General features: G+C 56.4%; 2 protein-coding genes across 3 annotated transcripts in view; both read right to left on the bottom strand.

Annotated features, from left to right (window-relative positions):
- LOC311620562 (DNA dC->dU-editing enzyme APOBEC-3C-like) overlaps nucleotides 1-27999 on the bottom strand; it is a 36591-nt gene that overhangs the window by 6307 nt on the left and 2285 nt on the right. The window contains exon 1 of one of the 2 annotated variants that reach the window (XM_084880044.1): nucleotides 817-950. The exons of the other annotated variant lie outside the window; for it this stretch is intronic. Within the exon in view, the coding sequence (XP_084736170.1) occupies nucleotides 817-884 (68 nt within the window). The 5' untranslated portion in view covers nucleotides 885-950. Of the gene's footprint in view, nucleotides 1-816; nucleotides 951-27999 lie in introns of those variants that run through there. 2 annotated transcript variants of the gene reach the window in all.
- Nucleotides 5559-7577, bottom strand: LOC311620557 (DNA dC->dU-editing enzyme APOBEC-3A-like). The gene is made up of 4 exons (XM_084880038.1): nucleotides 7396-7577; nucleotides 6508-6805; nucleotides 5968-6083; nucleotides 5559-5696 (listed from the first exon to the last, which is right to left on the bottom strand). The coding sequence occupies exons 1-4, from the start codon at nucleotides 7567-7569 to the stop codon at nucleotides 5682-5684; spliced, it is 603 nt and encodes a 200-aa protein (XP_084736164.1). The 5' UTR covers nucleotides 7570-7577; the 3' UTR covers nucleotides 5559-5681.

Below are 27999 nucleotides of genomic sequence, written 5' to 3'. Positions count from 1 at the left end.
GCTAACACCAGACTCCCAGGTTCTGGCTCCTGCTCTAAGAGCTCCTGGAATCTGAGCTCCTCTGCTCCTCCCTGAATCCAGGGGCCTCACCCCATTTCACAGAGGAGGACACGGGGCACAAGGCTCAGGGCTGCTAAGTGACAGAGCTGGTCCCTGCCCAGGCAAAGCCATGCCCAGCCCTGGCATGAGGCCAGCTGGCAGCCTGGCCCTCCTGGGTGAGAGGCTCTTCCTCCCTCGTTGTCAATGGCATTCCCCCACAGGGGTGACTGCCATCGCCCGGTGGGCGTGTCTCTGGGGCAGTCTGACGTGGCTCTCCTGCTCCCGGAGCCGGCACCTGGGGAGACAGGACTCCCTCCTGCTCAGCGAGCTCCTCTCCCTCCGTGTGGATAACGGGGCAGTAGCACAGAGAGTGGATCCCCGTGCTCCAAACCCCACGCCCAGTGCTCCCCGCATCCTTCAGGCAGTTCTGATGGCCAAGAGGGCCAGGGAAAGGCCACAGACCAGGGGCCCCACAGGCGGGTGTGTGTGTGTGTGTGTGTGTGTGTGTGTGTGTGTGTACAGCCAGCCCCACAAGTGCAGACTGAGAGGAGGACCAAGGGGACAGCAGGCCTGGGGGAGGGCCGGGAGGGCCATTCAGAAGCACCTGTGGGGGCAGCCCCAGGAGAGGGCACGGCCCCGCTGGAGTGGGACCTGCAGAGAAGGTTCCCAGAGAGGGGGAGAGGCCAGGCTGGAGCAGGGGGGACAAGGCTGAGGACAGAGACCCCTCAGGGCGCCCACATAGAAAGGGCTGCAGGAAGGGCAGGGCGCGGGCAGTACCTGGGCCAGGGCTCCGGAGCGGAGTGTCTCCTGGGCCTGGCTCTCGGTCCCCGGCGCTGGCGCGGCATTTCTGACTCAGGCCCAGGTTTCAGGAAAGCCCCTCAATGATAAAGAACCTTCCAGCCTTCTCAGCTGAGGCCCCACCTGCTTCCTGCTTTGGCAGCAGGGTGGGCGGGTCAGGGGTGTGACCTTGCTCAGCCTCAGACCCTCCTCCCCTCCTCCTCTGGGGCCGCCCTCTGCACAGGGCCTCTGGGCAACAGGACCTGCAGAGGGGAAGGGGAAAGGATGGTGGAGAGAGGGGATGGGCCTGAACATCAGGGGCAGATGTGCATTGAGTTCAAGTTTGCAAGGGCTCATTGAACTGTTTGGACTTCATGAAACACTTACAGAGGAAAAGACATTTAAAAAAAATATTTTGTTAATTTTTTACAAAGAGGAATAGAGAGTTAGAGACATTGATTAGAGAGAATCGTTGATCAGCTGCCTCCTGCACACCCCCTACCTGGGATTTTTTATAGAGAGGAAGATAGAGGAATAGAGATTTAGAAACATTGATTAGAGAGAATTATTGATCAGCTGCCTCCTGCACACCCCCTAATGGGGATGTGCCCACAACCAAGGTGCCAGGAACCTAAACCTAGCATTGTCACTGGAGATAAAATGTAAAAAGAGTTAGCCAACCTTGATGGCTCTGAATGGTCAGAGCTATTAACTCATTGTCTAGTTGAGATAGTGGTGCTTGAGGCAACTTTAATTTGTTAATCCTATGTAAATGTAAGTTGATTTTCTGCTGTTGGAACTTCCCGCCTAAGAGATGTCTTTGTTTCAGAATCTCAGTAAAAGGAATGGTAAATGGCCAGAGAGTGGTTAGTCTTCCCACTAGCAGTGGACTTCCCGCCTGGCCCCCATTTTCCCAAATTAACTCTTTTCCAGTCTCTCTCTTCATTTTAGTGTGCGGCCTTCTCCAGAAACCGGACCCTGAGTGGGCCCTGAACCACGCAGGTCCTGTTAAGGGATCCCACACCAAGGTACATGCCTTTGACCTGAATCGAACATGGAACCTTTCAGTCCACAGGCTGACGCTCTATCCACTGAGCCTAAATGGTTTCGGCAGGAAAAGACATTTTGTGGAAAGTTCTTAATCTTTCATGTTATTGTTTTCTATTTAAAATCAATGTAAATGATTAATCCCCTACATATGATTCTGATGCTAAGAAATCGAATGGTACCAGTGTGTGTTTGGAACACATCACTGGTCTTAAATGACAAGTAAATGGATCAGATTTTTAAAAATTCCTCAGTGGAGTTGTTCCAAGATGGCTGCACAGGTAAACATCTAGCCGCAGCCGCACACAACAATTTCAATAAAATACAACTAAAATATAAAATGGACATTACCCAGAACTACAGGAAAGTCGACTGACTGGAAATTCTACAACGAGAAGCAAGAAGAAAACCAGAAGGAAGAGCGGAGGAGCTGTAAAAGCCTAAGGTACAGAGACACGCGGCGCGCGGAGAGGACAGAGCCGGAGAGGAGGGAGGCCAAGTGCCTGGCTGGCGTTCCTTAGCAGGAAGGAGATAAAAGCTCCAACTGTGCTGGGCCCCAGTTCCGACTGCTCTGAACCCCAGTTCTAGGCCAGACCCCGGGGACCCAGGCTCAAACAGAGGGAGCTGGGCTGTAAGGCGGAACCCCGGGGGAGCGGCGAAAGGAGGACCCAGAGGCGTGCACATTGCGCGCAGAGAAGGGACGGCCGGCTGTGCTGTAGGACTGCCCTGGCGGGAAGGAGACAGGGGCTCCAGACTGCTCTGAACGCCACCTCCAACACCACTTCCAACTGAACTGAACCCCAATACCAGGCTCATTGGGGGAGAGCCTAGACTGTTTGGCAGCAGGCGAAAATCAAGGGCACCTTTCTCTCAGAGGCGCTTGCAACGAGTACTGAAGGACCCGCATAGGGCGGGGCTGATAGAAGCCAAAGCTGTAGGCTCCACCCTGAAATCCCGCCCCATCCAAGCAGAACACAGAGACTTTTAGGCTACCAACTCAGGGAAGCTGCGAAAATGCTGAGACAAAATAGATCACAAACGAAAGAAATGGAGGACAAAAAGCAACTGGATATAGAGTTCAAATCTACGCTTATAAGGTTTTTCAAGAATTTCCTAGAAAAGATGGATAAGACCTATGAGGATATGAAAAGGGATCAACTAGAATTAATAAGGAATCAACAAGAAATGATAAGGGATCAACAAGAAATAAAGAATACATTGACTGAAATAAAAAATATTATACAGAGTCCTAAAAACAGAATGGAAGATCGCAAGAATCAAGTCAAAGAGTTGGGACATAAAGAGCCAGAAGACACTCCTCCGCAGAAGCTAGAAGGCAAGAGAATCCAGAAAATTGAAGATAATGTAAGAAACCTCTGGGACAACTTTAAGCGAACCAACATCAGAATTATGGGGGTCCCAGAAGATGAGAGAGAGCAAGATATCGAAACATACTGAAAGAAATAGTGACAGAAAACTTCCTCCACCTGGTGAAAGAATATGACTTACAAGTCCAGGAAGCTCACAGAACTCCAAACAAAAGGAATCCAAAGAGGACCACACCAAGACAAATCATAATTAAAATTCCAAGAGCAAAAGACAAAGAGAGAATATTAAAAGCAGCAAGGGCAAAGCAGCTAGTTACCTATAAAGGAGCACCTATACAATTGTCAGCTGATTTCTCAACAGAAACCATGCAGGCCAGACGGGAATGGCAAGAAATATTCAAGGTGATGAATAGTAAGAACCTACAGCCAAAGATAATCTATCCAGCAAAGAATCAAAGGTCAGATAAAGAGCTTCACTAATAAAAAAAAGCTAAAGGAGTTCATCACCACCAAACCAGAATTATATGAATTGCTGAAGGGGATTCTTTCAGAAGAGAAAGTAAATAAAAATAAAAATTATGAAAAACAAATACGTAACTATCAACAAGTGATTCTAAAAACCAAGGAAACTAAAAAAAATCTGATGAACAATATTAACTGTTGAATATAATAGAATCAGAGGTATGGAAGAGGAGTGAACTGACGATTCTTGGGGAAAAGGGGAGAGGGGGATGTGGGAAGAGATTGAACATAAACTGTGCACCTATGGATGAGGACAATGGGGAGTGGGGAAAGGGCAAGGGTGGGGTGGGAACCTGATGGAGGAGAGCAATGGAGGGGGGGGAAGGAACATTTGTAATAATACGAACAATAAAAATTTATTAAAAATAAAATTAAAAATTAAAATTAAAATTATAATTAAAATTATAATTAAAATTAAAATTAAATAAAAATTCCTCAGCAGCCCATTGGCTGCCTCTGCTGGTCTCTGTGGGTCCAGGTGGAGATGGGGCTCGTGATGAGTTTTCATTTCTTTTTTTTTTTTTTTTTTTGATTCTGAACAAATTTATTTTGCTAAAAAAAAAAAAATTACTCTACATTGGTACTAGATTCCTAAAATATGTAAATTCTATGCAAACCAAACCTTTCCACAGATACAATACTGGCTCAATTTTTTTTTATTTTTATTAAATTATTATCTGTGTACATATTTTAACATTGCCCCCCCCATACATACCCTCCCTCCCCAGAGTTTTGTGTCCATTGGTTGTACTTATATGCATGTATATAAGTCCTTTGGTTGATCTCTTATCTCCCCCAGATCTCCCTACTCTCCCCGCTGTAATTTTACAGTCTACTTGTTGCTTTACTGTCTCTATATCTGTCTTTTGGTTTGTCAGTTTATAATGTTTTTTAATATCCATAAATGAGTGAGGCCATGTGGTATTTCTCTTTCATTGACAGGCTTATTTCACTCAGCATGATGTTCTCTAGTTCTATCCAGGTTGCTGCAAATGATGAGAATTCCTTCTTTTTTATGGCAGCATAGTATTCCATTGTGTAGATGTACCAAAGTTTTTTGATCCAATCATCTGCTGACGGGCACCTAGGCTGTTTCCAGATTCTAGCTATTGTAGACTGTGCTGCTATGAACATAGGGATGCATATATCCTTTCTGATTGGTGTTTCTAGTTTCTTGGGATATATTCCTAGAAGTGGGATTACTGGGTCAAATGGGAGTTCCATTTTCAGTTTTTTGAGGAAACTCCATACTGTTCTCCACAGTGGTTGCACCAGTCTACATTCCCACCAGCAGTGCACGAGGGTTCCTTTTTCTCCGCAACCTCGCCAACACTTGTCGTTTGTTGATTTGTTGATGTTGGCCATTCTGACAGGTGTGAGATGGTACCGCATTGTTGTTTTGATTTGCATCTCTCGGATAATTAGTGACTTTGAGCATGTTTTCATGTGCCTTTTGGCCTTCCTTCTGTCTTCTTTTGAAAAAATTCTATTTAGGTCCATTGCCCATTTTTTAATTGGATCATTCATCTTCCTTTTATTTAGTTGTATAAGCTGTTTGTATATGTTGGATATTAAACCTTTATCAGTGGTAACATTTGCAAATATGTTCTCCCACACAGTGGGCTTTCTTGTTGTTTTGTTGATGGTTTCTTTTGCTGTAAAAAAGCTTTTTATTTTGATGTAGTCCCATTTGTTTATTTTCTCTTTAGCTTCCATTGCCCTAGGAATTATAATTAAAATTAAATTATAATTATTTTAATTATAATTAAAATTATAATTAAAATTAAAATTATAATTAAAATTAAAATTAAATAAAAATTCCTCAGCAGCCCATTGGCTGCCTCTGCTGGTCTCTGTGGGTCCAGGTGGAGATGGGGCTCGTGATGCTTTTTCATTTCTTGAAGAAAATGTTTTATTCCTCGTTCAGCAGAAGACCCCCGGCCGCTCAGAGAGACGGACGTCCGTGCTTCAGTTTTCCGGATTCTGGATGGAGGAGGAGGAGGTGCAGGAAGCAGGAGTGAGGCAGGTGGGAAGGTGAACTGAGCAGAGTCTGGGGCGGTCACAAAGGGGGGGTGGGAAGGAAAAGGGGGGCAGGAGGGGAGAAAGCAGAGGGACTTGTGAGGCCTGAGGGGAGGGATGGAGCTGGGGCCCAGGAGGAAGCAGGTGACCCAGAGGGAGAGACAGACCCGGGTAGAGAAGGGGACAGGGGAAGACAGAGGGGGGGGGGGGGGGGGGCAGAAGGGAGGAATCTCACCCAGAGAATGTCCTCCAGCTTCTGACACTGATCTCCTACGTATTGTTCCAGTTTAGGCCAGGACTCGAACGGCTGGCCCCGGTTGTCCACGAAGGTGTCCCAGCAGTGCTGGTGCTCTGATGGGAACAGGGAGGGAACGGTGAGCACCTTCCAGAGTGCAGGGAGGGCCCAGGTCTCTGACTCTGGGGACACACCCTCCCCACCAGAATCTCCTGCCCCTTTCCCTCTCCTCCCCAGGCACTGAGCTCACCCCTCACATTCTTTCTTCCCACTGGGACTGGAATCTGAGGCAGCCCCTCCCCTTCTACCAGGAAGGACCTGGTCCTTATGGCACAGGGACCCACCTTCTCTCCCCAGGACCCCTCTCTCCCCTGAACTCTCTCCTGCAAGAGACTCTGTCCTCTCCAGACCCAGCACGCCCCCTGCAGGCAGCTGACAGGGGTCCCCACCCTGGTTGTCCTCCTGCCCCCTCTGTGCAGCCTTTCCCCAGCCTCTGCCCGCCCCCCCCCTCCCCCGCCCCGTCAGGAGTCTCCTGCTGACCATCGAGGGTCATGATGACGAGTTGGGCCCCAGCGTCCCGCAGGTCACTCAGCCGTTGATTAGATCCACGATTACGGATGTGGGCAGCGAAGATGCGCAGGCTCACGTGGGTGTTAACCCGCAGGAATTCAACCAGCTTCAGAGCACAGTCAAAGCAGGGGCTCCAGGAGATGTACCAGGTGAGTCTGTAGTGCCTCCTCCAATGCAGGTGCCAAGAAGGTACCCGATCCAAGAAGGACAACACTGCATGGGGTTTCATTTGATTTCTACGATCCGGGAACTCATCCCGGAAGCGTCCCTAAGCAGAGGGGAGAGAAGAGGGATCTGTCACGTCCTGTGAACGGGAAGGAGGACCAGCCAGAGGCAGGCGAGGCCCTGGCCTCCAGCACAGAAAGAGGGGCATGGCTCAGCGTCAGGAGGAATGCTGTTTGGACGCAGGATCTACACGGTCAAAGGCAAGGCACTCAGGAATCACACATCAGCGTTCACAACGGGCACAGGGCAGAGAGGCCTCGTTCTGCACCCGCACACCATGGCTCCCAGGCTCTGAGACTGACCAGTCCCCACTGAGCTTGTTGCCATTTCACTCACCATGGGATTGCATTAGCTTTGATTTTTAAATAAGTAAATAAATAAATAGCGGGGGACAGAGGGAGGAGGCCGCTGATCCCCAGGTCCTGGGCCTGATGCCACATAGGGGGGTGCTTCCTGCAGGCAGGGGGCTCTGCGTCTGCTCCCCGACCTCCAGCTCCCTCCTGTGCACCAGCCCCTCCACAAGCTTCTACTCTGGGCTCCTCTCCCCGCTCCCTGCCCCGTGCTGAGCCCAAGGGTGAGACAACTCTGCGGGGAAGGGGGTGAGGGGCACCCCTGCCTGCTGTGCCCGCTCACCAGGGTGCTCAGGATTCCCTGGTACTGCGCCATTGGGGTCCAGGCGTCATCCTGCCAGACCTCCACCTCGTAGCACAGGTAAGTTTGGTTCTGACGTTTCTTTCTGAAATTGTCCATGTAGGTACTTCTGTGGATCAGGTGTCTGTGGGCACAGGCAGGAGGAACCCAAGTCATGGGGCCCCTCTGGGATCACCCCGTTCTCCTCCCCTCGCCACCCACATCCCAGCTAGGCCCACAGGATGGCCGTCCACTCACTTAGCTGGAGCCACCTGATCTCCCTCTCTGACCCCTGCGGGGACTCCTGGGATGTCAGACCAGCCCTGTGGTCAGGGTTTCCCGGGAAGCAGGGCAGGGGCTCAGAGCTGTGACGGGGCCTCTCCTGGCATCACCGTCCTGCCCTCCTCCCCCTGACCCAGCCCTGCCTGCTGCCGGCCATGGCGCTCTTTCCTCGCGTCCTCTGGGCTAACCCGAGCCCCACGGAGCATCAGGGACAGGTGGCCCCATCGGGGAAGAGAGGTGCCAAACTGGGCTCTCCCGGTGTTTTCCTTCTCGTCATGAAAACAATCATGTCCTTACAAAACACATAACCCTGAACGTGACCTCCTAGGGCCCCGGTTCAGGGCAGAGAGGATAGATTTCATGGGAGACGGAGGGAGAGGAGAAACAGGGACCTTCAAGGATGACCCCCAGATTCTAGCCGGGGACCTAGGGGTGGGGGTAGGACAGGTCAGCTGGGCATCAGCTGAGGGGTCCTGGCTGGACATAGAAGGGCCATCAGGAGGGATGGGAGAAGCAGGGGACCCCCGGGGAGAAGGCAAGTCCCCTCCAGGGAGCCAGGAGGAGGGCTCAGAGGCAGGGCTGCTCAGGGGCCGGTGGTACCTGGCTCTGGGTGCTGGGTTGTCCGCCATGTCTCAGCTCCTTCCCCTTCTCTGTGGCCACTAGTTCCTCCTCCTGTGATGCTCCAAGGACTGAGGTGCCTTATATGCCATCGGAGTAGCTGGAACCTGATGAGCTGGCACCGCTGAGCCCCACCCCTCCTCAAAACTCAAAACACTCATGCCACCCAATGGAGTCACGGAAGAGGGGACTTTTCTCCCCAAATGTCTCATCAGTGCCCTCAGGGCAAGTTAGGTCTCGATTTCTCTGTTGACAACGGCCTTCCCTGGACTGACCTTGGGCTGGTGAGGTCCCAGGAGGCTGGGCCACTGTGGGCATCGCGGCACAGCCAGGCAGGAGGCGAGAGCACAGGTGAGAGGACAGGTGCTCCTGCCTGAGGGAGGTCCTGCCCGGACACACAGCCCCACAGGACAGGCCCCGGCCCACCCTGCCTCTCCCATGGCCCCCCTGGAGGGCCTGGTTGGTGGGGAGGCCAGTGTAGGGCCCTCGGGGCTGAGCCAGGGGGGTCTGCTCTAGAGGAAGGGCAGGGCGGGACCCAGGTGAGCACAGGTCTCCTCAGGAGCCACCCCGTAAGGGGAAGGGCCTGGGCTCAGAGCCTGTGTCCGCCATCACCCAGAGGAGAACAGAGAGGCTCCCTCAGGCGTGGCCAGGATGGCCTGGGAGCAGGAGGAAGCTGGGCCCGCCTCAGGAAGGGGCCACGGCTCCTCCTCTGCACCCCCAGCCGCGAGGAACCGGGGGAGAAGGGGGACAGTGTGTGTTCCAGGCTCCAGTGTGACCTGAGCCCAGCTGGTAGAGGCGGTCCCCGGGGGGCGGCCCCTCTGTCCCGCTGACTGTGCCCGCGGCTCCTCTCAGACCAGCCTGTGCTGGCCCCGCGCTGCCTCCCAGGGGCCGTGCCCACCGCATCCCAGTCTGTCCCCAGCGCACTCCGCGCTGCATGCTGCTCTATGGCTGTGGCTGATGGCCTTGCTTCCAGAGGTGATCCCACTGCAGGTGCCACAGACACGACAGAGATCGGGCTTGGCACACAGCTGGGCCTGGGCACTGGGCTGAAGTCTGCCTGACTCACCAAACACAGACACAGACACAGACACACACACACACACACACACACACACACACGCAAGCAGATGACAAGCAGGAATCTCCTAGGTTCCCCAGACACACCCACAAGCCTCTGTCTGAGGGCCAGGAAGCAGCGGACGTCACCACTCCCCAGACAGGTGTGCAAGAGCCTCATCATCAAATCAGAAGACACCTTGTGGCATGTTTCTTTTTAACATATTTTTATTGATGTCAGAGAGGATGGGAGAGGGAGAGAAACCTAGGAACATCAATGGTGGGAGAGAATCATGGATCGGCTGCCTCCTGCACCCCCTCATGGGGGATCGAGGCCACAATTTCGGCCCTGTGCCCAGACGGGGGAATTGAACCTCGACCTTGTGCTTCATAGGTCGATGCTCAAGCACTGGGCCACGCTGGCCGGGCAAGAGGCTGCTCCGTATGAGGCCCAGGTCTGCCTTCCGGTGGGTGCCCTCCCGGCGGGAGGACAGGCTGGCTTGGCGAGCCCAGGGCTCGGCCGTGACTTCAGGCTTAGAGCCCCCCTCTCCGAGGTCTCAGGCCCCGTGTCGTGGGCAAAGCTCTGAGCGCTGAGCCCTCCGGGCCCTGGGAGTTGGGGGTCAGGTCTGCAGGGACCTGCATGTGACAGCGCAGGGAGTGGGGACCCTGCCATCATGTCAGACCACGTTTCTCAGCCCGCTGGTCCGTCTCTTTCCCAGTGGGACTGTGTCCTGGTCTGTTGCCTCCAGGCAGAGTGGGGGCTCTTGCCAGAGCCCAGGGATTGAAACCCAAGGAGCTGATTCAATGATGAGGCTCTTGCACAGCTGTCTGGGGAGTGGTGACGTCAGCGGCCTCCTTCCCTCCCACGGAGGCTTGTGGGTGTGTCTGGGGAACCTAGGAGATTCCTGCTTGTCATTCCTGTGCGCGCACGCGCGTGTGCGTGTGTGTGTGTGTGTGTGTGTGTGTGTGTGTGTGTAGTTGTCTCTGACTCTCATTTGCTCCATTGCCTCACCTGACTATCATGCTGCACTGCCAGGGCTTCAGGTTGGTCCAATATCTCCTATGCCGATCCACCTTAGCTTCACTTTTGAGATTGTATTGGCCTTGTACAGTTCTTCATGAATTTATGGACAAAATTTCATTAAAAGATGTTTTATTTTTATTATTAATTTCACAGAGAGGAAGGAACGGGGTGAGAGAGAGAGAGAGAAACATCATTGATGAGAGAATCATTGATTGGCTGCCTCCTGCATGCCCCTACTGGGAAAAGAGCCCCCAACTTGGGCATGTGCCCCTGCATGAACTGCCAGGTTTGTGGGTCCATGCTCAACCATTGGCCAAACCAGATGAGAGATGGACAAACTTCTTCCTGTTTCATAAGATACCCTATTATCAATGTGTAGCTCAATCTTAGCAGGAATACACATGCCTGAGGCACTGAGACTCCTTCCATGAACATGGTATATATATCTCCATTTCTATGGACATTCTTTTATGTTCTCAGCGAGTTGAAGTCAACTTAAAGGGGAACCAGGAAGGGAAGGAAAGAGGCAGCCATGAGGGCAAAGAAGAGGAAAGGGAGTAGGGGAGGAAGGAACAGGATCAAAAAGGAAGATAAATCATCTGGGCAGACGGAGAGAAGTGAAGCAGCGTGGAGAGAGGGAAGAAGAAGGGAGGAAAGGGGCAGAGAGAGGGTGTGGATCTGGGTTTCACCTTGTCCACATGCAATCTTGGGAAAGGGAAAAAGAACTTGGCCTCAGGGCACTGTTGTGCTCGGTCGTCACTCCCTGCTCCGAGAATTGCGGATAAAAGGGACTTTGCCCAGGTCCCGGGACACGGTGAGTCTGCACCAAAAGGCAGGGGTTCCTTTAAAGCAAAGGGAATGGAGGCCCTCTGAGTAGGTCCTGCTCACACGGGCATGGTGCCGTCAGTTCTGGGACTGGCATTCTCCCTGGTACAGCTGCAGAAGGGACAGGAGGAGACAGGAATGAGGGCCGCAGCCCACAGGGCATGCTGGGAGTCCTGGGGAGAGGCCAGGAGGCACAGGGTCAGGAGACAGGAGGAACACCCGGGGCAGAGGAGAAGCTGGCAGAGGATACGGAGGGAGTCCCATCAGGGAAGGCAGGAGGAGGGCTCAGGAGCAGGGCCCAGCCCTGTCCAGGGTCTCAGCTTTGACCACTACTGAGGCCCCCAATGCTGCTGGTCACCACGTCTTCCCAACACCTGGCTGCACCTGGGGTGAGCAGACAGGGCTGCAGGACTGAAGGGTTATTTGTAAACAGACTGATTTATGGAGCCAGAGACTTCCCTCTTTTTTACAATAACCTCCTCCTTTGTTTAAGACGAATTATCTCAGACATTGTCCCAGATGCCTGAGCTTTAACTGTCACCGCAGCCCCGCGGTCAGTCCCTGTTCCTCTCTGAGTGTTACAGGTGGGGAACCACGAGGCAGTCCTGTTCCCTCTGCCACACCCACAGGGTCCCCAAAGGAGGGAAAGGCCGCTGGAAATGGATTGATGGGCCGCCCATCGGCTGGCCTTCATGGCGGGTCCCTGCTGTTGCCCATCGAAAGGATGTACAGGCTGGAACGTTCTGTGGTTGGTCCAGTCCCCTCTCTGCCTGCCCCCTGGGAAGGAGGCATGATAGTGGAGGTGGCCGCCATCTTGGAGGAGACCAGCAGGAGAAGAACACCCTCCAGAGCTGAGTTGGGGTCAGGGGCTGGGCCAGATTCCAATAGTATTCTTGAGTGGCTGAACCTGGCTCACGCTGTCCTCCTCTTCCTACAGGTCTTGTTCTGGGAAACAAGCTGACTCTTAGCCCCTCAATGGCGGCCCCAGTCCCCTGACAACCCAGCCTTCTGCCCTGGATCTCCTTCCTGCCCCTGGTCTCCTCCCATTGGCCTCAGCCCTGCTTTGCCCCACCCACCCCACCCCCACCCCTCTCCTGTCCTTCCCTTCCATCTCTTCAGGTCACTGTGTCAAGTCTTCCCTCTGGCTTGTGTCCTCCTGACTCAGTCCCTTCCTACTGCTTTGGCCACGAGCATCCCCACTGTCCTTATCCTCTGTCCCTCCAACGTCCCTCACACTGAAGGTTCGGTCCCAGCCCCTCACACCCTGCGGGAGGCTGAGGGGGGAGGTCCGGACAAGGGAGCAGAAGCCTGTGGTGAGAGACCGGGGAGCCCTCGTTGCCTGTAAGGCCTTGTGCGGGAAGCCCAGCTGGCAGGGCCTCGCTCAGCATGGCTCAGGCTCCACAGAGACACGGAGGACAGTCAGCTGCTGCCGGCCTGCATCCTGCGTGGCCAGGACCTGGCAAGGGCAGAGGGATCCTCTCTGCAGGGAAGCCCCTCTCTCCAGCGTCCTCTCCAGGGAGTGGAGCGGGAAGGGCCTGAGGACTGGAGTCCTCCCCAGCCCTGCCTCAGCCAAGTGTCCACTTCAGTTGCTCTTCTTGAAGACATTGTTTTATTCGTGGTTGAACAGAAAACTCACTACTGCTTAGACAGACAGAAGTCCATGCTTCAGTTTTCCGGATTCTGGATGGAGAAGGAGGAGGTGGAGGAAGCAGGGGTGAGGCAGGTGGGAAGGTGAACAGAGCAGAGTCTGGGGCGGTCACAAAGGGGAGGAAAATGGGGGTGGGAGAAGAAAGCAGAGGGACTTGTGAGGCCTGAGGGGAGGGATGGAGCTGGGGCCCAGGAGGGAGCAGGTGACCCAGAGGGGAGACAGCCCAGGGAGAGAAGGGGAGGAGGTGGGACAGGAGAAGGAGGGAGGGATCTCACCCTGAGAATGTCCTCCAAACTCTTAGCTAGGCTGCAACTGTTTATGTATATTCCTTTCCAGCGCCGGAATCGCTTTTTGTGGTCATCCACAAACATTTCCCAGCAGAAGGCAAAGTCTGAAAGGGACGGGGAGACCATGGTGGGCTTCCGGAGCCCTGAGGGGACTCAGCGCCTGACTCCGAGGGACACCCTCTTCCCATCATGACCCCACACCCCTTCCCTCTCCTTCCCGGACTGCAGGTCACTCCAGGCCCTTCTCCCCAGGGAACCAGGCCCGCCTCTCGCCCTTCTGGAAGCCTCCTTCTTGCACGTGTCCTCCTCCTCCCTCCCCAGCCTGGACCACCTCTCTCCCCTGGCCTTCTTGTCCAGGAGGCTCCCCGCCTCCCGCCTCCAGCACCACCTCCACCTCCGCAGGCAGCTCAGGGGCTTCTCCTTCCTGCTGGGGATGCTCGGTCCTTCCTGCCTGGTCCCAGTCTGTCCCCCCACCCCCCTCACCCCAGTTCCTGCCCTGGTGCCGGGCTCTCACCAGCTGGAGTCATTACTGCCACGTGGGCCCCTGCACCCTGCAGGCTATGCAGCCCCTGCTGGTACTGGGGTCGCCTGGGGTAGTAGAGGCGGGCGGCCAGGATGCTGAGCTGCACGGTCGTGTGGTCCCTCAGGAACGCAGCCACCTGCCTGGCGCACTGGAAGCAGGGGCTCCAGGACATGAACCACGTGACCTGGTATTTCTCCTCAGGGGCCAGGCGCTGGGCCAGGAAGGCTGGCTGGGCCTTGAACCAATTCAAGAAGCAGATTTCTGCGTGGACGGGCTCCTTGGGATAGAACTGGGGGAGACGGAGAGAGGGCGGGGGCCCTCTGGGCTGGCAGAGCAGGCAGGGGCAGGGCTGGAGGAGGGGGACCAGGGGGCAGGGAGCCAGAGACTCAGAAGCATGTGATTGGTTGGTTGGTTGGTTGATTGATTGATTGATTGATTGATTCCTCCCTAAACATCTCCCCTCCGGGCTATTTTAAGTTTAGTCATGCCTTCCCACCCTCATCCATGAACTCCAACACCCGCCCTCCCATTCTCTCATTCCACAAGCTTTGGGGGTGTCTGCTCCAGGCCAGGCCGCTGGGTCCAGGCTTGTTCCCGGGTGCTGCCTGCCGGGAGGGCCCGGGGTCGTGCTGCCCACAGGGAGCCACTGGCACAGGGTCTCCTGCGCTCTTGACGTGCTCGCCTGCATGGAAGCGGGCGACAAACACGGAACACACACCTCGTCTCTGTGACGTAGTATGAAAGAAGAATGCAAACTATCTTGTGAAGAACTTCCAAATTAACGTAATTTTTTTGTTTGTTTTTTTTAAATATATTTTATTGATTTTTTTACAGAGTGGAAGGGAGAGAGATAGAGAGCTAGAAATGTCAATGAGAGAGAATCATTGATCAGCTGCCTCTTGCACACCCCCTACTGGGTACGTGCCCGCAATCCAGGTACATGCCCTTCACCACAATCAAACCTAGGACTTTCAGTCCACAGGCCGACGCCCTATCCACTGAGCCAAAAACGGTTTCTGAAGAATAGGCTGTTTTTGGAAGGTTCTTAATCTTTCATGTTATTGTTTTTTATTTAAAATCAATGTAAATAATTAATCCTCTACATATGATTCTGATGGTATGAAATCGAGTGGTACCGGTGTGTGTTTGGAACACATCACTGGTCTTAAATGACAAGTAAATGCATCAGATTTTTAAAAATTCCTCAGCAGCCCGTTGGCTGCCTCTGCTGGTCTCTGTGGGTCCAGGTGGAGATGCGGCTTGTGGTGCGTTTTCACTTCCTGAAGAAATTGTTTTATTCCTCGTTCAGCAGAAGACCCCCGGCCGCTCAGAGAGACAGACGTCCGTGCTTCAGTTTTCCCGATTCTGAAAGGAGGAGGAGGAGGTGGAGGAAGCGGGGGTGAGGCAGGTGGGAAGGTGAACAGAGCAGAGTCTGGGGTGGTCACAAAGGGGGGGTGGGAGGAAAAGGGGGGCAGGTGGGGAGAAAGCCGAGGGACTTGTGAGGCCTGAGGGGAGGGATGGAGCTGGGGCCCAGGAGGGAGCAGGCGACCCAGAGGGGAGACAGGCCCAGGGAGAGAATGGGACAGGGGAAGACAGGGGGGAGGGGGGGAAGAAGGGAGGAATCTCACCCAGAGAATGTTCTCCAGCGTATCACACTCATCTTCTATGTATTGTTCCATGTTAGGCCAGGACTGGAACGGCTGGCCCTGGTTGTTCACGAAGGTGTCCCAGCAGTGCTGATGCTCTGATGGGAACAGCGAGGGAACGGTGAGCACCTTCCAGAGTGCAGGGAGGACCCAGGTCTCTGATTCAGGGGACACACCCTCCCCAAGAATCTCCTGCCCCCTTTCCCTCTCCTCCCCAGGCACTGAGCTCACCCCTCACATTCTTTCTTCCCACTGGGACTGGAATCTGAGGCAGCCCCTCCCCTTCTACCAGGAAGGACCTGGTCCTTATGGCACAGGGACCCCCCTCCTCTCCCCAGGACTCCTCTCTCCCCTGAACTCTCTCCTGCAAGAGACTCTGTCCTCTCCAGACCCAGCACGCCCCCTGCAGGCAGCTGACAGGGGTCCCCACCCTGATTGTCCTCCTGCCCCCTCTGTGCAGCCTTTCCCCAGCCTCTCTGCCTGCCCACTCCCAGCCTCCCCAACCCTCCCCCCCAAATTAGGCGTCTCCTGCTGACCATCGCGGGTCATGATGGCGAGTTGGGCCCCAGCGTCCCGCAGGTCCCGCAGCCCATGATTACATCCATGGATACGGATGTGGGCAGCGAAGATGCGCAGGCTCATGTGTCTGTTCTCCCGCAGGAATTCAACCAGCTCCAGAGCACAGTCAGAGCAGGGGCTCCAGGAGATGTACCAGGTGAGTCTGTAGTGCATCCCCCGATGCAGGTGCCAAGAAGGTACCTGATCCAAGAGGCACAACTCTGCATGGGCGTTCGTTTGATTGTTAGGATCCCGGAAGCGTCCCTAAGCAGAGGGAGGAGAAGAGGGATCTGTCACATCCTGTGAACCGGGAGGGGGCCAGCCTGAGGCAGGCGAGGCCCTGGCCTCCAGCACAGAAAGAGGGGCACAGCTCAGCGTCAGGAGGAATGCTGTTTGGACGCAGGATCTACACAGTCAAAGGCAAGGCACTCAGGAATCACACATCAGCGTTCACAACGGGCACAGGGCAGAGAGGCCTCGTTCTGCACCCGCACACCATGGCTCCCGGGCTCTGAGACTGACCAGTCCCCACTGAGCTTGTTGCCATTTCACTCACCATGGGATTGCATTAGCTTTGATATTTAAATAAGTAAATAAATAAATAGCGGGGGACAGAGGGAAGAGGCTGCTGAGCACCAGGTCCTGGGACTGATGCCACACAGGGGGGTGCTTCCTGCAGGCAGGGGGCTCAGCGTCTGCTCCCCGACCTCCAGCTCCCTCCTGTGCACCAGCTGGTCCACAAGCTTCTCCTCTGGGCTCCTCTCCCCGCTCCCTGCCCCGTGCTGAGCCCAAGAGTGCGACAACTCTGCGGGGAAGGGGGTGAGGGGCACCCCTGCCTGCTGTGCCCTCTCACCAGGTTGCTCAGGATTCCCTGGTACTGCGCCATTGGGGTCCAGGCGTCATCCTGCCAGACCTCCACCTCGTAGCACAGGTAAGTTTGGTTCTGACGTATGTTTCTGAAGTTGTCCATGTAGGTCCTTCCATGGATCAGGGGTCTGTGGGCACAGGCAGGAGGAACCCAAGTCATGGGGCTCCTCTGGGATCACCCCGTTCTCCTCCCCTCGCCACCCACATCCCAGCTAGGCCCACAGGATGGCCGTCCACTCACTGAGCTGGAGCCACCTAACCTTCCTCTCTGACCCCTGCGGGAGCTCCTGGGATGTCAGACCAGCCCTGTGGTCAGGGTTTCCCGGGGAGCAGGGCAGGGGTTCAGAGCTGTGACGGGGCCTCTCCTGGCATCACCGTCCTGCCCTCCTCCCCCTGACCCAGCCCTGCCTGCTGCCGACCATGGCGCTCTTTCCTCGCGTCCTCTGGGCTAACCCGAGCCCCACGGAGCATCAGGGACAGGTGGCCCCATCGGGGAAGAGAGGTGCCAAACTGGTCTCTCCAGGTGTTTTCCTTCTCGTCATGAAAACAATCATGTCCTTACAGAACACATAACCCTGAACCTGACCTCCTAGGGCCCCGGTTCAGGGCAGAGAGAATAGATTTCATGGGAGACGGAGGGAGAGGAGAAACAGGGACCCTCAAGGGTGACCCCAGATTCTAGCCTGCAGCGTAGGGGAAGCAGGTGAGACAGGTCAGCTGGTCATCAGCTGAGGGGTCCTGGCTGGACATAGAAGGGCCATCAGGAGGGATGGGAGAAGCAGGGGGCCCCCGGGGAGAAGGCAAGTCCCCTCCAGGGAGCCAGGAGGAGGGCTCAGAGGCAGGGCTGCTCAGGGGCCTTTGGTACCTGGCTCTGGGTGCTGCGTTGTCCTCCATGTCTCAGCTCCTGCCCCTTCTCTGTGGCCACGGCCTGTCCTCCTCCTGTGATGCTCCAAGGACTGAGGTGCCTTATATGCCAACGGAGCAGCTGGAACCTGATGAGCTGGCACCGCTGAGCCCCACCCCTCCTCAAAACTCAAGACACTCATGCCACCCGATGGAGTCACGGAAGAGGGAACTTTTCTCCCCAAATGTCTCATCAGTGCCCTCAGGGCAAGTAGGTCTTGATTTCTCTGTTGACAACTGCCCTCCCTGCACTGACCCTGGACCTGTGAGGTCCCAGGAGGCTGGGCCACTGTGGGCATCGCGGCACAGCCAGGCAGGAGGCAAGAGTGCAGGTGAGAGGACAGGTGCTCCTGCCTGAGGGAGGTCCTACCCGAACACACAGCCCCACAGGACAGGTCCCGGGCACCACCCCTGCCTCTATCTCGGCCCCAGTGCAGGAGGGGCTCTGCTCTAGAGGAAGGGCAGGGGGGACCCAGGTGAGCACAGCTCTCCTCAGGAGCCACCCCATAAGGGGAAGGGCCTGGGCTCGGAGCCTGTGTCCGCCATCACCCAGAGGAGAACAGAGAGGCTCCCTCAGGCGCGGCCAGGATGGCCTGGGAGCAGGAGGAAGCAGGGCCCGCCTCAGGAAGGGGCCACGGCTCCTCCTCTGCACCCCCAGCCGCGAGGAACCGGGGGAGAAGGGGGACAGTGTGTGTTCCAGGCTCCAGTGTGACCTGAGCCCAGCTGGTAGAGGCGGTCCCCGGGGGGCTGCCCCTCTGTCCCGCTGACTGTGCCCACGGCTCCTCTCAGACCAGCCTGTGCCGGCCCCACGCTGCCTCCCAGAGCCGTGCCCACTGCATCCCAGTCTGTCCCCAGCGCACTCCGCGCTGCATGCTGCTCTGCGGCTGTGGCTGATGGCCTTGCTTCCAGAGGTGGTCCCACTGCAGGTGCCACAGACATGACAGAGATCGGGCTTGGCACACAGCTGGGCCTGGGCACTGGGCTGAAGTCTGCCTGATTCACCAAACACACACACAGACACAGACACACACACACACACACACACACACACACACGCAAGCAGATGACAAGCAGGAATCTCCTAGGTTCCCCAGACACACCCACAGGCCTCAGTCGGTGGGATAGGAAGCAGACAGGTGTGCAAGGGCCTCATCATCAAATCAGAAGACACGTTGTTGCATGTTTCTTTTTAACATAAATATTTTTATTGATGTTAGAGAGGATGGGAGAGGGAGAGAAACTTAGGAACATCAATGGGGAGAGAGAATCATGGATCGACTGCCTCCAGCACCCCCTCATGGGGGATCGAGGCCACAATCCGGCCACGTGCCCAGACCGGGGAATTGAACCTTGACCTTCTGCTTCATAGGTCGATGCTCAAGCACTGGGCCACGCTGGCCGGGCAAGAGGCTGCTCCGTATGAGGCCCAGGTCTGCCTTCCAGTGGGTGCCCTCCCGGCGGGAGGACAGGCTGGCTTGGCGAGCCCAGGGCTCGGCCGTGACTTCAGGCTGAGAGCCCCCCTCTCCGAGGTCTCAGGCCCGGTGTCGTGGGCAAAGCTCTGAGCGCTGAGCCCTCCGGGCCCTGGGAGTTGGGGGTCAGGTCTGCAGGGACCTGCATGTGACAGCGCAGGGAGTGGGGACCCTGCCATCATGTCAGACCACGTTTCTCAGCCCGCTGGTCCGTCTCTTTCCCAGTGGGACTGTGTCCTGGTCTGTTGCCTCCAGGCAGAGTGGGGGCTCTTGCCAGAGCCCAGGGATTGAAACCCAAGGAGCTGATTCAATGATGAGGCTCTTGCACAGCTGTCTGGGGAGTGGTGACGTCAGCGGCCTCCTTCCCTCCCACGGAGGCTTGTGGGTGTGTCTGGGGAACCTAGGAGATTCCTGCTTGTCATTCCTGTGCGCGCACGCGCGTGTGCGTGTGTGTGTGTGTGTGTGTGTGTGTGTGTGTGTGTGTGTAGTTGTCTCTGACTCTCATTTGCTCCATTGCCTCACCTGACTATCATGCTGCACTGCCAGGGCTTCAGGTTGGTCCAATATCTCCTATGCCGATCCACCTTAGCTTCACTTTTGAGATTGTATTGGCCTTGTACAGTTCTTCATGAATTTATGGACAAAATTTCATTAAAAGATGTTTTATTTTTATTATTAATTTCACAGAGAGGAAGGAACGGGGTGAGAGAGAGAGAGAGAAACATCATTGATGAGAGAATCATTGATTGGCTGCCTCCTGCATGCCCCTACTGGGAAAAGAGCCCCCAACTTGGGCATGTGCCCCTGCATGAACTGCCAGGTTTGTGGGTCCATGCTCAACCATTGGCCAAACCAGATGAGAGATGGACAAACTTCTTCCTGTTTCATAAGATACCCTATTATCAATGTGTAGCTCAATCTTAGCAGGAATACACATGCCTGAGGCACTGAGACTCCTTCCATGAACATGGTATATATATCTCCATTTCTATGGACATTCTTTTATGTTCTCAGCGAGTTGAAGTCAACTTAAAGGGGAACCAGGAAGGGAAGGAAAGAGGCAGCCATGAGGGCAAAGAAGAGGAAAGGGAGTAGGGGAGGAAGGAACAGGATCAAAAAGGAAGATAAATCATCTGGGCAGACGGAGAGAAGTGAAGCAGCGTGGAGAGAGGGAAGAAGAAGGGAGGAAAGGGGCAGAGAGAGGGTGTGGATCTGGGTTTCACCTTGTCCACATGCAATCTTGGGAAAGGGAAAAAGAACTTGGCCTCAGGGCACTGTTGTGCTCGGTCGTCACTCCCTGCTCCGAGAATTGCGGATAAAAGGGACTTTGCCCAGGTCCCGGGACACGGTGAGTCTGCACCAAAAGGCAGGGGTTCCTTTAAAGCAAAGGGAATGGAGGCCCTCTGAGTAGGTCCTGCTCACACGGGCATGGTGCCGTCAGTTCTGGGACTGGCATTCTCCCTGGTACAGCTGCAGAAGGGACAGGAGGAGACAGGAATGAGGGCCGCAGCCCACAGGGCATGCTGGGAGTCCTGGGGAGAGGCCAGGAGGCACAGGGTCAGGAGACAGGAGGAACACCCGGGGCAGAGGAGAAGCTGGCAGAGGATACGGAGGGAGTCCCATCAGGGAAGGCAGGAGGAGGGCTCAGGAGCAGGGCCCAGCCCTGTCCAGGGTCTCAGCTTTGACCACTACTGAGGCCCCCAATGCTGCTGGTCACCACGTCTTCCCAACACCTGGCTGCACCTGGGGTGAGCAGACAGGGCTGCAGGACTGAAGGGTTATTTGTAAACAGACTGATTTATGGAGCCAGAGACTTCCCTCTTTTTTACAATAACCTCCTCCTTTGTTTAAGACGAATTATCTCAGACATTGTCCCAGATGCCTGAGCTTTAACTGTCACCGCAGCCCCGCGGTCAGTCCCTGTTCCTCTCTGAGTGTTACAGGTGGGGAACCACGAGGCAGTCCTGTTCCCTCTGCCACACCCACAGGGTCCCCAAAGGAGGGAAAGGCCGCTGGAAATGGATTGATGGGCCGCCCATCGGCTGGCCTTCATGGCGGGTCCCTGCTGTTGCCCATCGAAAGGATGTACAGGCTGGAACGTTCTGTGGTTGGTCCAGTCCCCTCTCTGCCTGCCCCCTGGGAAGGAGGCATGATAGTGGAGGTGGCCGCCATCTTGGAGGAGACCAGCAGGAGAAGAACACCCTCCAGAGCTGAGTTGGGGTCAGGGGCTGGGCCAGATTCCAATAGTATTCTTGAGTGGCTGAACCTGGCTCACGCTGTCCTCCTCTTCCTACAGGTCTTGTTCTGGGAAACAAGCTGACTCTTAGCCCCTCAATGGCGGCCCCAGTCCCCTGACAACCCAGCCTTCTGCCCTGGATCTCCTTCCTGCCCCTGGTCTCCTCCCATTGGCCTCAGCCCTGCTTTGCCCCACCCACCCCACCCCCACCCCTCTCCTGTCCTTCCCTTCCATCTCTTCAGGTCACTGTGTCAAGTCTTCCCTCTGGCTTGTGTCCTCCTGACTCAGTCCCTTCCTACTGCTTTGGCCACGAGCATCCCCACTGTCCTTATCCTCTGTCCCTCCAACGTCCCTCACACTGAAGGTTCGGTCCCAGCCCCTCACACCCTGCGGGAGGCTGAGGGGGGAGGTCCGGACAAGGGAGCAGAAGCCTGTGGTGAGAGACCGGAGAGCACTCATTGCCTGTAAGGCCTTGTGCGGGAAGCCCAGCTGGCAGGGCCTCGCTCAGCATGGCTCAGGCTCCACAGAGACACGGAGGACAGTCAGCTGTTGCCGGCCTGCATCCTGCGTGGCCAGGTCCTGGCAAGGGCAGAGGGATCCTCTCTGCAGGGAAGCCCCTCTCTCCAGCGTCCTCTCCAGGGAGTGGAGCGGGAAGGGCCTGAGGACTGGAGTCCTCCCCAGCCCTGCCTCAGCCAAGTGTCCACTTCAGTTGCTCTTCTTGAAGACATTGTTTTATTCGTGGTTGAACAGAAAACTCACTACTGCTTAGACAGACAGAAGTCCATGCTTCAGTTTTCCGGATTCTGGATGGAGAAGGAGGAGGTGGAGGAAGCAGGGGTGAGGCAGGTGGGAAGGTGAACAGAGCAGAGTCTGGGGCGGTCACAAAGGGGAGGAAAATGGGGGTGGGAGAAGAAAGCAGAGGGACTTGTGAGGCCTGAGGGGAGGGATGGAGCTGGGGCCCAGGAGGGAGCAGGTGACCCAGAGGGGAGACAGCCCAGGGAGAGAAGGGGAGGAGGTGGGACAGGAGAAGGAGGGAGGGATCTCACCCTGAGAATGTCCTCCAAACTCTTAGCTAGGCTGCAACTGTTTATGTATATTCCTTTCCAGCGCCGGAATCGCTTTTTGTGGTCATCCACAAACATTTCCCAGCAGAAGGCAAAGTCTGAAAGGGACGGGGAGACCATGGTGGGCTTCCGGAGCCCTGAGGGGACTCAGCGCCTGACTCCGAGGGACACCCTCTTCCCATCATGACCCCACACCCCTTCCCTCTCCTTCCCGGACTGCAGGTCACTCCAGGCCCTTCTCCCCAGGGAACCAGGCCCGCCTCTCGCCCTTCTGGAAGCCTCCTTCTTGCACGTGTCCTCCTCCTCCCTCCCCAGCCTGGACCACCTCTCTCCCCTGGCCTTCTTGTCCAGGAGGCTCCCCGCCTCCCGCCTCCAGCACCACCTCCACCTCCGCAGGCAGCTCAGGGGCTTCTCCTTCCTGCTGGGGATGCTCGGTCCTTCCTGCCTGGTCCCAGTCTGTCCCCCCACCCCCCTCACCCCAGTTCCTGCCCTGGTGCCGGGCTCTCACCAGCTGGAGTCATTACTGCCACGTGGGCCCCTGCACCCTGCAGGCTATGCAGCCCCTGCTGGTACTGGGGTCGCCTGGGGTAGTAGAGGCGGGCGGCCAGGATGCTGAGCTGCACGGTCGTGTGGTCCCTCAGGAACGCAGCCACCTGCCTGGCGCACTGGAAGCAGGGGCTCCAGGACATGAACCACGTGACCTGGTATTTCTCCTCAGGGGCCAGGCGCTGGGCCAGGAAGGCTGGCTGGGCCTTGAACCAATTCAAGAAGCAGATTTCTGCGTGGACGGGCTCCTTGGGATAGAACTGGGGGAGACGGAGAGAGGGCGGGGGCCCTCTGGGCTGGCAGAGCAGGCAGGGGCAGGGCTGGAGGAGGGGGACCAGGGGGCAGGGAGCCAGAGACTCAGAAGCATGTGATTGGTTGGTTGGTTGGTTGATTGATTGATTGATTGATTGATTCCTCCCTAAACATCTCCCCTCCGGGCTATTTTAAGTTTAGTCATGCCTTCCCACCCTCATCCATGAACTCCAACACCCGCCCTCCCATTCTCTCATTCCACAAGCTTTGGGGGTGTCTGCTCCAGGCCAGGCCGCTGGGTCCAGGCTTGTTCCCGGGTGCTGCCTGCCGGGAGGGCCCGGGGTCGTGCTGCCCACAGGGAGCCACTGGCACAGGGTCTCCTGCGCTCTTGACGTGCTCGCCTGCATGGAAGCGGGCGACAAACACGGAACACACACCTCGTCTCTGTGACGTAGTATGAAAGAAGAATGCAAACTATCTTGTGAAGAACTTCCAAATTAACGTAATTTTTTTGTTTGTTTTTTTTAAATATATTTTATTGATTTTTTTACAGAGTGGAAGGGAGAGAGATAGAGAGCTAGAAATGTCAATGAGAGAGAATCATTGATCAGCTGCCTCTTGCACACCCCCTACTGGGTACGTGCCCGCAATCCAGGTACATGCCCTTCACCACAATCAAACCTAGGACTTTCAGTCCACAGGCCGACGCCCTATCCACTGAGCCAAAAACGGTTTCTGAAGAATAGGCCGTTTTTGGAAGGTTCTTAATCTTTCATGTTATTGTTTTTTATTTAAAATCAATGTAAATAATTAATCCTCTACATATGATTCTGATGGTATGAAATCGAGTGGTACCGGTGTGTGTTTGGAACACATCACTGGTCTTAAATGACAAGTAAATGCATCAGATTTTTAAAAATTCCTCAGCAGCCCGTTGGCTGCCTCTGCTGGTCTCTGTGGGTCCAGGTGGAGATGCGGCTTGTGGTGCGTTTTCACTTCCTGAAGAAATTGTTTTATTCCTCGTTCAGCAGAAGACCCCCGGCCGCTCAGAGAGACAGACGTCCGTGCTTCAGTTTTCCCGATTCTGAAAGGAGGAGGAGGAGGTGGAGGAAGCGGGGGTGAGGCAGGTGGGAAGGTGAACAGAGCAGAGTCTGGGGTGGTCACAAAGGGGGGGTGGGAGGAAAAGGGGGGCAGGTGGGGAGAAAGCCGAGGGACTTGTGAGGCCTGAGGGGAGGGATGGAGCTGGGGCCCAGGAGGGAGCAGGCGACCCAGAGGGGAGACAGGCCCAGGGAGAGAATGGGACAGGGGAAGACAGGGGGGAGGGGGGGAAGAAGGGAGGAATCTCACCCAGAGAATGTTCTCCAGCGTATCACACTCATCTTCTATGTATTGTTCCATGTTAGGCCAGGACTGGAACGGCTGGCCCTGGTTGTTCACGAAGGTGTCCCAGCAGTGCTGATGCTCTGATGGGAACAGCGAGGGAACGGTGAGCACCTTCCAGAGTGCAGGGAGGACCCAGGTCTCTGATTCAGGGGACACACCCTCCCCAAGAATCTCCTGCCCCCTTTCCCTCTCCTCCCCAGGCACTGAGCTCACCCCTCACATTCTTTCTTCCCACTGGGACTGGAATCTGAGGCAGCCCCTCCCCTTCTACCAGGAAGGACCTGGTCCTTATGGCACAGGGACCCCCCTCCTCTCCCCAGGACTCCTCTCTCCCCTGAACTCTCTCCTGCAAGAGACTCTGTCCTCTCCAGACCCAGCACGCCCCCTGCAGGCAGCTGACAGGGGTCCCCACCCTGATTGTCCTCCTGCCCCCTCTGTGCAGCCTTTCCCCAGCCTCTCTGCCTGCCCACTCCCAGCCTCCCCAACCCTCCCCCCCAAATTAGGCGTCTCCTGCTGACCATCGCGGGTCATGATGGCGAGTTGGGCCCCAGCGTCCCGCAGGTCCCGCAGCCCATGATTACATCCATGGATACGGATGTGGGCAGCGAAGATGCGCAGGCTCATGTGTCTGTTCTCCCGCAGGAATTCAACCAGCTCCAGAGCACAGTCAGAGCAGGGGCTCCAGGAGATGTACCAGGTGAGTCTGTAGTGCATCCCCCGATGCAGGTGCCAAGAAGGTACCTGATCCAAGAGGCACAACTCTGCATGGGCGTTCGTTTGATTGTTAGGATCCCGGAAGCGTCCCTAAGCAGAGGGAGGAGAAGAGGGATCTGTCACATCCTGTGAACCGGGAGGGGGCCAGCCTGAGGCAGGCGAGGCCCTGGCCTCCAGCACAGAAAGAGGGGCACAGCTCAGCGTCAGGAGGAATGCTGTTTGGACGCAGGATCTACACAGTCAAAGGCAAGGCACTCAGGAATCACACATCAGCGTTCACAACGGGCACAGGGCAGAGAGGCCTCGTTCTGCACCCGCACACCATGGCTCCCGGGCTCTGAGACTGACCAGTCCCCACTGAGCTTGTTGCCATTTCACTCACCATGGGATTGCATTAGGTTTGATTTTTAAATAAGTAAATAAATAAATAGCGGGGGACAGAGGGAGGAGGCCGCTGAGCACCAGGTCCTGGGCCTGATGCCACATAGGGGGGTGCTTCCTGCAGGCAGGGGGGCTCTGCGTCTGCTCCCCGACCTCCAGCTCCCTCCTGTGCACCAGCCCCTCCACAAGCTTCTACTCTGGGCTCCTCTCCCCGCTCCCTGCCCCGTGCTGAGCCCAAGGGTGAGACAACTCTGCGGGGAAGGGGGTGAGGGGCACCCCTGCCTGCTGTGCCCGCTCACCAGGGTGCTCAGGATTCCCTGGTACTGCGCCATTGGGGTCCAGGCGTCATCCTGCCAGACCTCCACCTCGTAGCACAGGTAAGTTTGGTTCTGACGTTTCTTTCTGAAATTGTCCATGTAGGTACTTCTGTGGATCAGGTGTCTGTGGGCACAGGCAGGAGGAACCCAAGTCATGGGGCCCCTCTGGGATCACCCCGTTCTCCTCCCCTCACCACCCACATCCCAGCTAGGCCCACAGGATGGCCGTCCACTCACTTAGCTGGAGCCACCTGATCTCCCTCTCTGACCCCTGTGGGGGCTCCTGGGATGTCAGACCAGCCCTGTGGTCAGGGTTTCCCGGGAAGCAGGGCAGGGGCTCAGAGCTGTGACGGGGCCTCTCCTGGCATCACCGTCCTGCCCTCCTCCCCCTGACCCAGCCCTGCCTGCTGCCGGCCATGGCGCTCTTTCCTCGCGTCCTCTGGGCTAACCCGAGCCCCACGGAGCATCAGGGACAGGTGGCCCCATCGGGCAAGAGAGGTGCCAAACTGGGCTCTCCCGGTGTTTTCCTTCTCGTCATGAAAACAATCATGTCCTTACAAAACACATAACCCTGAACCTGACCTCCTAGGGCCCCGGTTCAGGGCAGAGAGGATAGATTTCATGGGAGACGGAGGGAGAGGAGAAACAGGGACCTTCAAGGATGACCCCCAGATTCTAGCCGGGGACCTAGGGGTGGGGGTAGGACAGGTCAGCTGGGCATCAGCTGAGGGGTCCTGGCTGGACATAGAAGGGCCATCAGGAGGGATGGGAGAAGCAGGGGACCCCCGGGGAGAAGGCAAGTCCCCTCCAGGGAGCCAGGAGGAGGGCTCAGAGGCAGGGCTGCTCAGGGGCCGGTGGTACCTGGCTCTGGGTGCTGGGTTGTCCGCCATGTCTCAGCTCCTTCCCCTTCTCTGTGGCCACTAGTTCCTCCTCCTGTGATGCTCCAAGGACTGAGGTGCCTTATATGCCATCGGAGCAGCTGGAACCTGATGAGCTGGCACCGCTGAGCCCCACCCCTCCTCAAAACTCAAAACACTCATGCCACCCAATGGAGTCAGGGAAGAGGGGACTTTTCTCCCCAAATGTCTCATCAGTGCCCTCAGGGCAAGTTAGGTCTCGATTTCTCTGTTGACAACGGCCTTCCCTGGACTGACCTTGGGCTGGTGAGGTCCCAGGAGGCTGGGCCACTGTGGGCAGCGCGGCACAGCCAGGCAGGAGGCGAGAGCACAGGTGAGAGGACAGGTGCTTCTGCCTGAGGTAGGTCCTGCCCGGACACACAGCCCCACAGGACAGGCCCCGGCCCACCCTGCCTCTCCCATGGCCCCTCTGGAGGGCCTGGTTGGTGGGGAGGCCAGTGTAGGGCCCTCGGGGCTGAGCCAGGGGGGTCTGCTCTAGAGGAAGGGCAGGGCGGGACCCAGGTGAGCACAGGTCTCCTCAGGAGCCACCCCGTAAAGGAAGGGCCTGGGCTCGGAGCCTGTGTCCGCCATCACCCAGAGGAGAACAGAGAGGCTCCCTCAGGCGCGGCCAGGATGGCCTGGGAGCAGGAGGAAGCAGGGCCCGCCTCAGGAAGGGGCCACGGCTCCTCCTCTGCACCCCCAGCCGCGAGGAACCGGGGGAGAAGGGGGACAGTGTGTGTTCCAGGCTCCAGTGTGACCTGAGCCCAGCTGGTAGAGGCGGTCCCCGGGGGGCTGCCCCTCTGTCCCGCTGACTGTGCCCGCGGCTCCTCTCAGACCAGCCTGTGCCGGCCCCACGCTGCCTCCCAGAGCCGTGCCCACTGCATCCCAGTCTGTCCCCAGCGCACTCCGCGCTGCATGCTGCTCTGCGGCTGTGGCTGATGGCCTTGCTTCCAGAGGTGGTCCCACTGCAGGTGCCACAGACATGACAGAGATCGGGCTTGGCACACAGCTGGGCCTGGGCACTGGGCTGAAGTCTGCCTGACTCACCAAACACACACACAGACACAGACACACACACACACACACACACACACACACACGCAAGCAGATGA

This window comes from Pipistrellus hanaki, assembly GCF_964339955.1.
Source record: "Pipistrellus hanaki genome assembly, chromosome: 3".
Classification (NCBI taxonomy): Eukaryota; Metazoa; Chordata; class Mammalia; order Chiroptera; family Vespertilionidae; genus Pipistrellus; species Pipistrellus hanaki.
The sequence above is the reverse complement of the archived record's forward strand: the minus strand, read 5'-3'. Positions and strand labels throughout refer to the sequence as shown.

Excerpts from the sequence above, each read along its gene's own strand:
- LOC311620557 (XM_084880038.1), bottom strand. The coding sequence starts at position 7,569 with ATGACTTGGGTTCCTCCTGCCTGTGCCCACAGACACCTGATCCACAGA. Across the intron at positions 6,806-7,395 it reads AGGGAATCCTGAGCACCCTG|GGACGCTTCCGGGATGAGTT; the intron begins GTGAGCGGGCAC and ends CCCTCTGCTTAG. Across the intron at positions 6,084-6,507 it reads CGTCATCATGACCCTCGATG|AGCACCAGCACTGCTGGGAC; the intron begins GTCAGCAGGAGA and ends TGTTCCCATCAG.